At 36.1% G+C, this 11,483-nt stretch overlaps 1 protein-coding gene across 3 annotated transcripts in view; it reads left to right on the plus strand.

Annotated features, from left to right (window-relative positions):
• LOC141403554 (cationic amino acid transporter 4) overlaps nucleotides 1-6,213 on the plus strand; it is a 64,435-nt gene extending 58,222 nt beyond the window's left edge. For all 3 annotated transcript variants that reach the window (XM_073986133.1, XM_073986131.1, XM_073986132.1), the window contains exons 2-3: nucleotides 3,862-4,118; nucleotides 4,183-6,213. In XM_073986133.1, coding sequence (XP_073842234.1) covers nucleotides 3,968-4,118; nucleotides 4,183-6,047 — 2,016 coding nt within the window. In that variant the 5' untranslated portion in view covers nucleotides 3,862-3,967 and the 3' untranslated portion in view covers nucleotides 6,048-6,213. The remainder of the gene's footprint in view (nucleotides 1-3,861; nucleotides 4,119-4,182) is intronic.
• Nucleotides 6,214-11,483: the final 5,270 nt, after the last annotated feature.

Raw genomic sequence — 11,483 nt, forward strand, 5'->3', positions numbered from 1 at the left:
GGGTAAATACCCAATGGGTAAATACCCGATAAATTGGGTAAATACCGGGTAAATACCCATTTGTGGGTATTTATTTGGGTATCTACTATATTGAATCGCTAATACAACATCTTAGACCCTATTTCTGGGTTTAGGCTATGAAATCGATTCCAAATGGATAGTTTTACAATACTTTAAACAAGTGGGTAAATACTTGGGTAAATACCCGAGTATTTACCCAAGTGTTGGGTAAAAACTCATTAACTGCCGAACCACTTGACGTAGGCTGACAAAATTTGGCTAATATCTTACTTATGTCAAGAGAATATCTAGCATTGAAAATGGGGTCTCTGGGTCCATGTTTTGATATAGCCCCCATATAACCGTACCTCCCGATTTAAGGTATTTTTTGTCTATTTGCCTTATTGTACAATCATAGTGGCTGAAATTTGGCACAATGAGTTCTCAATATGTCGAAAATATCCTTGCAAAAATTGTTCAACATAGGTCCACGTTTTCTAATAGCCCCCATATAAGGGTACCCCGATTTCGAGTATTTACCCAAATGTTGGGTAAAAACTCTTTAACTGCCGAACCACTTGACGTAGGCTGACAAAACTTGGCATAAATCTTACTTATGCCAAAAGAACCTTTGGTACTGAACATAGGGTCTCTGGGTCCATGTTTTGATATAGCCCCCATATATCCGTACCTCCCGATTTAAGGTATTTTTTACCTATTAGCCTCTTTGTACAATCATATTGGCTAAAATTTGGCATAGTGAGTTCTCAATATGTAGAAAATACCCTTGCAAAAACTTGTCAACATAGGTCCACGTTTTCTAATAGCCCCCATATAAGGGTACCCCGATTTCGAGTATTTACCCAAATGTTGGGTAAAAACTCTTTAACTGCCGAACCACTTGACGTAGGCTGACAAAACTTGGCATAAATCTTACTTATGCCAAAAGAACTTTTGGTACTGAACATGGGGTCTCTGGGTCCATGTTTTGATATAGCCCCCATATAGCCGTACCTCCCGATTTAAGGTATTTTTAATCTATTAGCCAAATTTTACAACCAACTTGGCTGTAATTTGGCACAGTGAGTCCTCAAGGAGTATAATATATCCTTGCACATATTTGTCAACGTAGGTCCACACTTTCTTGCAGCCGCCATATAAGGATATTGATATAGCCACTTTTTGATATAGCCTCCCGATTTCAGAAACCCATATTGGGGCTACAAGAAAACGTGGACATACGTCGACAATTTTTTGCAAGGATATTTTATAAATATTGGGAACTCACTGTACCAAATTACAGTCAGTATGATTGTAAAATGTGGCTAGTAGTTAAAAATACCTTAAATTGGGAGGTACGGCTATATGGGGGCTATATCAAAACATGGACCCAGGGACTCCATTTTCAATACCTTTATTACTATTGATATAAGAAGGTTTTGAGCCAAATTTTGTCAGCCAACGTCAAGTGGTTCGACAGTTAATGAGTTTTTACCCACTTTTGGGTAAATACTCGAAATCGGGATACCCTTATATGGGGGCTACAGGAAAAGTGGACCTACGTTGACAAATATGTGCAAGGATATATTATACTCCTTGAGGACTCACTGTGCCAAATTACAGCCAATTTGGTTGTAAAATGTGATAATAGATGAAAAATACCTTAAATCGGGAGGTACGGCTATATGGGGGCTATTAGAAAACGTGGACCTATGGTGACAAGTTTTTGCAAGGGTATTTTCTACATATTGAGAACTCACTATGCCAAATATCAGCCAATATGATTGTACAATGAGGCTAATAGGTAAAAAATACCTTAAATCGGGAGGTACGGATATATGGGGGCTATATCAAAACATGGACCCAGAGACCCCATGTTCAGTACCAGAAGTTCTGTTGACATAAGAAAGATGTAAGCCAAATTTTGTCAGCCTACGTCAAGTGGTTCGGCAGTTAATGAGTTTTTACCCAAGACTTGGGTAAAAACTCGGGTATTTACCCAAGTATTTACCCACTAGTTTAAAGTATTGTAAAACTATCCATTTTGAAACGAATTTACAACAAAAACCCAGGAATAGGGTGTAAAATGTTGTATTGCCATTCAATATAGTAAATACCCAAATAAATACCCACAAATGGGTATTTACCCACCGTGTGGGTATTTACCGGGTAAATACCCGGTAAATATCATCTCTAGTGATGGACAGCCACATTCTGTTAGCAGACACCGTAACAGCTTCACCGTGTTTTTATAGTGAGTTCTTTTCCGCAGTCTCAGAAAAAGTGATGTTTAATTTTTTTTAACCTCATATTGTATCAATGACTATATAGCCGGGGAACTTTGCCGGCCCTTGTAATTTCTTCCTTTTCTCTAGTGTTCGGAATGAAGATATTTTCTCGACGATTTGTTCCTTCAAAGGATCTGTTCCTTTTAGGCTGGATGTCTCCTCCTTTTTATGGGTTTGAGGTGTTTTAATTGCTTAGACCTCAAGTGGTATCGCCGCCTTCTGTATCAAAATTCAAAAGACAACCAGCTCCTGGTATTGGACGGAATGAAGTTCTATATTGTCAGCGGCTTTACAGCCTTTCGTTCTACGGATTTTTTTTGGCCATCTCAGAAAATCTCGGAGTTCCCTCTTTTTTATGGAATTGAGGCGTATTAATTTCTTCAGTTAAAGAATTCTGAGGGCAGTCTCCTTCTATTGTTAGACGAAGTGAATCTCTTTTATCGGCGACTTCACAGTCATCTGGTCTTTAAAGTATCTGCTGATTTTCACCTTTTCATAAAATGTAAGTATCACTCATTTGAACACTCGGTGACTCCTCCCTTTTATGGACTTGACGCTTTTTCAAAGACTTTCAACCTGAACTGGTACCGATATCATGGTTCCTTTCTTTCACTTCTCTAGTGACAGAGTTTATTTCTGAGTCCCCAAAAGATGCGGCTAGTTCGTGCGAATTAATTTGTCATATTCGTGCTTCCTTTGGTGATTTTCGAATAAATATTCTTGGGACCGCTTGCTTCAAGCTCTCCCGTTCTTGCCAAAAAAAATATTATTGTGACCTTAGCAATCCTCCAGTGCTATCGACCACAGCTTAGCTCAAATTGTCCCAATTGTAGAATGATATCCAAATCAGACCCTTTCTGAAAGAAAGTGTGCTTCTATATTCCTTTTCTGCTTCTGTAGACCCTTTCTGAAAATAGGGTGGTTCTTCATACACTTTCTGAAAGAAAGAGTGTTGCTATAGGCCCTTTTTGAAAGAAATGGTGCTCCTTTCTGAATGAAAAACAAAGAAAACCTTTACTGAAAGGGCATTTTTGGACCCCTTACTGAAGAAAGGGTGTTTCTGAAAGAAAAGGAGTTTCATTGGACTCTTTCTAAAAGAAAGGGAGTTTCTTTGAACCTTTTCTGGCAGAAAGTGAGTTTCTTTGGACCCTTTCAGAAAGAAAGGGTGTTTCTACTGACCTTTACGGAGAGAAAGGGTGTTCCTATCGACCTTTTATGAAAGAAAGGGTGATCCTGAAATAAAAGGTGCTCCTGTGGACCCCTTGTGAAAGAAAGTGTGCTTCTATAGACTCTTTCTAAAAGAAAGGGCGTTTCTTTGGACCCTTACTGGATGAATGTGTATTTTTGGACCCTTAATGAATGAAAGGGAGTTCCCTTGGACCCTTACTGAAAGAAATGGAGTTTCTTTGGACCTTTCTGAAAGAAAGGCCTAACTTATGTAAGGCGCTAACTTAAATTATGTCTCTGATTAAGTTCCTTACCTCTTATCTTATCTGTTCCTTGTGACATGGATTGGCTCATATAACCAACAAATATCCTCGTATAACAAGTGTTTTTACTGTATTTTTTCCAGATTCTTAAACACAACAAAAAAGAAGGACATAAATGAAAATTCGTTAACTGAAGCTGCTCAAACTTACCTCCAGGTCTCCAGGTATTAAAAAAAAAAGGCCAAGACAATGACCAGGAAACGAGGTGGGGTCATATTGGCCCATGTGCTGTCCAGCATATGTGAGAAAATGAATCGTAAAAAGTCTTTGCCAAATGATGGTGGGCGTTCCCAAGATGTATTGAAGCGTTGTCTTTCCACAATGGACATTACTTTGTTGGGTAAGAAGAACTGCAAAAGAGATTATTGCATTAGATTTTTAATAATGAGTTATTTTTCTTCTAGGAATCGGACACATGGTTGGAGCTGGTATTTATGTACTTACCGGTACCGTAGCCAAAGACATAGCTGGTCCCGGCATTATCTTCTCGTTTTTCTTGGCTGGTTTAGTTTCCATATTGGCTGCCATATGCTATGCGGAATTCGGCACCCGTGTACCCAAGGCAGGAGCGGCTTATGCTTACACCTACATTGCGGTGGGAGAATTTTGGGCTTTCATCATTGGTTGGAATATTTGTTTGGAGCACATGTTGGGCGCCGCCTCTGTGTCGAGGGCTTGGAGTGGTTATGTCGACAGTCTATTGGGAGGATGGATTAAAAACACAACCCTGGGATTAATCGGAGGTGAGGCCCACTATGACACTGATCTGTTGGCCCAATATCCCGACGTTTTGGCTTGCTTGATATGTCTCATCTATGCCTTGGCAATGGCATTGGGAGTTAAAATTACCGCCGCCATCAATAACATCCTGACTTTAATTAATATTGCTGTAATGTTGCTTGTTATTTGTGTGGGTTTTTGGTACGCCGATGTCCAGAATTGGTTCAAAGCAGATGGTGGTTTCTTGCCTTATGGTTTTGCTGGAGTAATTGCCGGGGCAGCCACTTGCTTTTATGCTTTTGTGGGGTTTGATTCCATTGCCACTTCTGCAGAGGAGGCCAAGAATCCTGCAACCTCGGTGCCCATTGCAACTTTGGTATCTTTGAGTGCAGTGTCGGCGGGTTATATTTTGGTTAGTGCTGCCCTTACCCTTATGATACCCACAGATGAAATAAATCCCTCAGCCTCATTGCCTGAAGCTTTTGGTCAATTGGGTTTGCCTTGGGCCAGGATCATTATAACCATAGGAGCATTGTGTGGCATGACCACCACCCTACTGGGTTCCCTTTTTGCTCTTCCCCGTTGCCTCTATGCCATGGCCTGCGATGGCCTGATATTCAGTTGTTTTGGTCGTGTTAATTCAATGACCCAAGTTCCGGTATTAAATCTTCTAGCCTCTGGAATCTTTAGTGCCCTGTTGGCTTTAGTTTTTGATCTCAAACATCTGGTGGAGTTTATGTCCATTGGGACCCTCTTGGCCTATACCATTGTGGCCGCAAGTGTAATAGTTTTGCGTTATCGCCCTCTTAAACCGGAAAGTTTAATTTATGCTCCCGACTCCTCGGAAAGTGAAAATTTGGATTATGAAGCAGATAGCTTGTCAGAGGATTCTAGTGCAGATACCATATCTCAAACGGGAGAGTTGATTGGTCGCACATCTGCTGTATATTTGAAGGCAAAATATAAATGGCTGGAACCCTTGGTGGGCTCTTTTGAAGCGGAACGTGTTGTCTCCACCTGTGTTATGTTGTATTGTATTTTCACCTTTGGCATTTGTTTCCAGTTGAAGATGTATTGGTCCGTAACGGAGGCAGCCGGGGAGGTTAATGATTCTTCATATTGGTCGTTTCTGTTTAATGGCTTCATTCTATTCTTTGCCCTGGCTTGTATCACTTTAATTGGGGCCTATACCCAAAATACCCAAGGTTTGACATTTAAGGTCCCTTTGGTACCGCTGTTTCCAGCCCTTAGTATATTTGCCAATATTGCGCTGATGGTCCATTTGAGTTTTGTAACCTGGTTGCGATTCTTTATTTGGGTATCTTTGGGTATGCTCATGTATTTCGGTTATGGCATACATCACAGCCGTCAGGATGGTGGAGAAAATGCAAATTATTCCATATTAAGTTCTGCCGGTGGCCAGCAGGCTACCTCCGGTGATTTGGAAGAAACTGGAAATAAACAAAGTTGTGGTGGAGGTGGTTCTTCGATTGCCATTTGTCATAGATTTATTGGAAGAAAGAAATCAAAGGGGGAACAAATTCAGTAGACTTGGGAAGGAGAGTGAAGATGGAGGAAGAAGGGAAGGAGTAGAAAGTTATCGAAGGTACACTACAACGGATTTGGGTCATTTAAGCAAATATTGCTCTATTAGTATTGTAATGGTTCGATGCAAACTATATAAAACGTGCATATTAGTGTCGTGTAAATACATACACTGCCGCTCACTTGAATAGAACCCCCCTGCAAAATTTTATTCAACCTCCATTTTTTCCGATTTATACAAGATATGAAGTTTTTAACTTTTATTATATTTAGCTTCATGTATTTGGAGTAAACTTAGTTATTCATTTGCATTCAAATCCAATTTATATAAAAATTATACAAGAAAAACAAAATAAAGTCAAAAATTGGAGTAAAAAATTTGGCTCATTTGAATAGAACCCCCCCTTTAAAATTTGTGAATACAGAAAGATTGTATTAGAATATCAATGCATATTTACTCTATATTGAAAACGAAGTACTTTCAGTACTATTCAGTAAAAAGATATCCCTCCTGATTAAGGATACACCCGTTTATCCTGCTTTGGTAAGGATTCTTTAAATACTCAGGTGTAATGCCATACAAAGCTTGCTTTTTTCTGTCAACAAGTTTATTCTTGGAAGCGTACTGTCTCCTACAGTCGTATATTTTACGCTTTAGTCATTCCCATACAGTTTAGAGAACATTTACCACTGTAGAATATGGTGGCCCCTCCAGGATATCCGCATTTCTATTCAAATCTTTAAGTTTTGATGACTCGAAGTGTACAAAAGTTTATAAAATCGTGATGAAATTGCCACCCGGGATATCTGAAAATGTTTCTCAATACTGGAAATCCCTGTTTTAGAACTCCTTTATAAGTTGTCGTGCGCATTTAGGGTGAACTAAATTGACGCCCAAGTCCTTGATAATTAGTAATGCGTTCCAGCACAATAAAAACACATTCATCGTTACAGAAACAATTTAGAAGATGGTCTTCCATTCAATAGAAGTGAAAATAATAGTTATAGAGTTATGCAATTGTTTACTTAATGAGGAGAGTCCCTAATAATTATGAAGGACTTGGGCGTCAATTTCTTTCACCCTAAATGCGCACGACAATTTACAAAGGAGTTCTAAAACAGGTATTTCCAGCATTGAGAAACATTTTCGGATATCCCGAGTGGCAATTTCATAACGATTTTATAAACTTTTGTACACTTCGAGTCATCAAAACTTAAATATTTGAATAGAAATGCGGATATCCTGGAGGGGCCACCATATTCTGCAGTGGTAAATGTTCTCTAAACTGTATGGGAATGACTTAAGCGTAAAATATACGACTCTAGGAGACAGTACGCTTACAAAAATAAACTTGTTGACAGAAAAAAGCAAGCTTTGTATGGCATTACACCTGAGTATTTAAAGAATCCTTACCAAAGCAGGATAAACGGGTGTATCTTTAATCAGGAGGGATATCCTTTTACTGAATAGTACTGAAAGTACTTCGTTTTCAATATAGAGTAGATATGCATCGATATTCTAATACAATCTTTCTGTATTCGCAAATTTTAAAGGGGGGGTTCTATTCAAATGAGCCAAATTTTTTACTCCAATTTTTGACTTTATTTTGTTTTTCTTGTATAATTTTTATATAAATTGGATTTGAATGGAAATGAATGACTAAGTTTACTCCAAACACATGAAGCTAAATATAATAAAACTTAAAAACTTCATATCTTGTATAATTCGGAAAAAAATGAAGGTTGAATAAAATTTTGCAGGGGGGTTCTATTCAAGTGAGCGGCAGTGTATACATACAAAAAATACATATGAAATATATACATATACAAATACATTATTTCATTTAAACAACAACAAAAATATACAAACAATTATTATATTTAATAAAACTTTACTCTCCATGTGTATTATCAATAAATCACACCCAGCTCAGTTATAATTGTTATTTATGTTTGAAAAGAGAAAGAAAAATAAAAATATCTAAAAAACTAAATAAACCTTTTCTTTGGCACACATAAGGGGATCTTTATCATACTGTAACTTCAGAAAGGAACTATAAAAGCAGCCTTACTTTCAGAAAGGGACTATAGAAAACACTTTTAAAAATCCACGAGCCTTTGTAAGTACCCTAAAAATATTGTTAAAAATCCACGAGCCTTTGTAAGTACCCTAAAAATATTTTTAAAAATCCACGAGCCTTTGTAAGTACCCTAAAAATATTTTTAAAAATCCACGAGCCTTTGTAGGAACCCTAAAAATATTTTTAAAAATCCACGAGCCTTTGTAGGTACCCTAAAAATATTGTTAAAAATCCACTAGCCTTTGTAGGAACCCTAAAAATATTTTTAAAAATCCACGAGCCTTTGTAGGAACCTTAAAAAAATATTTTTAAAAATCCACGAGCCTTTGTAAGTACACTAAAAATATTTTTAAAAATCCACGAGCCTTTGTAAGTACCCTAAAAATATTTTTAAAAATACACGAGCCTTTGTAAGTACCCTAAAAATATTTTTAAAAATCCACGAGCCTTTGTAAGTACCCTAAAAATATTTTTAAAAATCCACGAGCCTTTGTAAGTACCCTAAAAATATTTTTAAAAATCCACGAGCCTTTGTAAGTACCCTAAAAATATTTTTAAAAATCCACGAGCCTTTGTAAGTACCCTAAAAATATTTTTAAAAATCCACGAGCCTTTGTAAGTACCCTAAAAATATTTTTAAAAATCCACGAGCCTTTGTAAGTACCCTAAAAATATTTTTAAAAATCCACGAGCCTTTGTAAGTACCCTAAAAATATTTTTAAAAATCCACGAGCCTTTGTAAGTACCCTAAAAATATTTTTAAAAATCCACGAGCCTTTGTAGGTACCCTAAAAATATTTTTAAAAATCCACGAGCCTTTGTAGGTACCCTAAAATATTTTTAAAAATCCACGAGCCTTTGTAGGTACCCTAAAATATTTTTAAAAATCCACGAGCCTTTGTAGGTACCCTAAAAATATTTTTAAAAATCCACGAGCCTTTGTAGGTACCCTAAAAATATTTTTAAAAATCCACGAGCCTTTGTAGGTACCCTAAAAATATTTTTAAAAATCCACGAGCCTTTGTAGGTACCCTAAAAAATATTTTTAAAAATCCACGAGCCTTTGTAGGTACGCTAAAAATATTTTTAAAAATCCACGAGCCTTTGTAGGTACCCTAAAAATATTTTTAAAAATCCACGAGCCTTTGTAGGTACAATAAAATAATTTTTAAAAATCCACGAGCCTTTGTAGGTACCCTAAAAATATTTTTAAAAATCCACGAGCCTTTGTAGGTACCCTAAAAATATTTTTAAAAATCCACGAGCCTTTGTAGGTACCCTAAAAATATTTTTAAAAATCCACGAGCCTTTGTAGGTACCCTAAAAATATTTTTAAAAATCCACGAGCCTTTGTAGGTACCCTAAAAATATTTTTAAAAATCCACGAGCCTTTGTAGGTACCCTAAAAATATTTTTAAAAATCCACGAGCCTTTGTAGGTACCCTAAAAATATTTTTAAAAATCCACGAGCCTTTGTAGGTACCCTAAAAATATTTTTAAAAATCCACGAGCCTTTGTAGGTACCCTAAAAATATTTTTAAAAATCCACGAGCCTTTGTAGGTACCCTAAAAATATTTTTAAAAATCCACGAGCCTTTGTAGGTACCCTAAAAATATTTTTAAAAATCCACGAGCCTTTGTAGGTACCCTAAAAATATTTTTAAAAATCCACGAGCCTTTGTAGGTACCCTAAAAATATTTTTAAAAATCCACGAGCCTTTGTAGGTACCCTAAAAATATTTTTAAAAATCCACGAGCCTTTGTAGGTACCCTAAAAATATTTTTAAAAATCCACGAGCCTTTGTAGGTACCCTAAAAATATTTTTAAAAATCCACGAGCCTTTGTAGGTACCCTAAAAATATTTTTAAAAATCCACGAGCCTTTGTAGGTACCCTAAAAATATTTTTAAAAATCCACGAGCCTTTGTAGGTACCCTAAAAATATTTTTAAAAATCCACGAGCCTTTTTAGGTACCCTAAAAATATTTTTAAAAATCCACGAGCCTTTGTAGGTACCCTAAAAATATTTTTAAAAATCCACGAGCCTTTGTAGGTACCCTAAAAATATTTTTAAAAATCCACGAGCCTTTGTAGGTACCCTAAAAATATTTTTAAAAATCCACGAGCCTTTGTAGGTACCCTAAAAATATTTTTAAAAATCCACGAGCCTTTGTATGTACCCTAAAAATATTTTTAAAAATCCACGAGCCTTTGTAGGTACCCTAAAAATATTTTTAAAAATCCACGAGCCTTTGTATGTACCCTAAAAATATTTTTAAAAATCCACGAGCCTTTGTAGGTACCCTAAAAATATTTTTAAAAATCCACGAGCCTTTGTAGGTACCCTAAAAATATTTTTAAAAATCCACGAGCCTTTGTAGGTACCCTAAAAATATTTTTAAAAATCCACGAGCCTTTGTAGGTACCCTAAAAATATTTTTAAAAATCCACGAGCCTTTGTAGGTACCCTAAAAATATTTTTAAAAATCCACGAGCCTTTGTAGGTACCCTAAAAATATTTTTAAAAATCCACGAGCCTTTGTAGGTACCCTAAAAATATTTTTAAAAATCCACGAGCCTTTGTAGGTACCCTAAAAATATTTTTAAAAATCCACGAGCCTTTGTAGGTACCCTAAAAATATTTTTAAAAATCCACGAGCCTTTGTAGGTACCCTAAAAATATTTTTAAAAATCCACGAGCCTTTGTAGGTACCCTAAAAATATTTTTAAAAATCCACGAGCCTTTGTAGGTACCCTAAAAATATTTTTAAAAATCCACGAGCCTTTGTAGGTACCCTAAAAATATTTTTAAAAATCCACGAGCCTTTGTAGGTACCCTAAAAATATTTTTAAAAATCCACGAGCCTTTGTAGGTACCCTAAAAATATTTTTAAAAATCCACGAGCCTTTGTAGGTACCCTAAAAATATTTTTAAAAATCCACGAGCCTTTGTAGGTACCCTAAAAATATTTTTAAAAATCCACGAGCCTTTGTAGGTACCCTAAAAATATTTTTAAAAATCCACGAGCCTTTGCAAGTACCCTAAAAATATTTTTAAAAATCCACGAGCCTTTGTAAGTACCCTAAATATATTTTTAAAAATCCACGAGCCTTTGTAAGTACCCTTAAAATATTTTTAAAAATCCACGAGCCTTTGTAAATACGCTAAAAATATTTTTAAAAATCCACGAGCCTTTGTAACTACCCTAAAAATATTTTTAAAAATCCACGAGTCTATAGTTGTGTTTCGTAATATAGTCTACAATAAAAAACGCCTAAAAGTATGCAGTTAATTTTGATGGTAGAGTTAACAGAAACTACATAATGTGTGAATGCGTTTATACTAGGTCTTATTGTTA

The sequence above is a fragment of the Musca autumnalis genome, unplaced genomic scaffold, assembly GCF_047663935.1.
Source record: "Musca autumnalis isolate F117 unplaced genomic scaffold, ASM4766393v1 scaffold_4, whole genome shotgun sequence".
NCBI lineage: Eukaryota > Metazoa > Arthropoda > Insecta > Diptera > Muscidae > Musca > Musca autumnalis.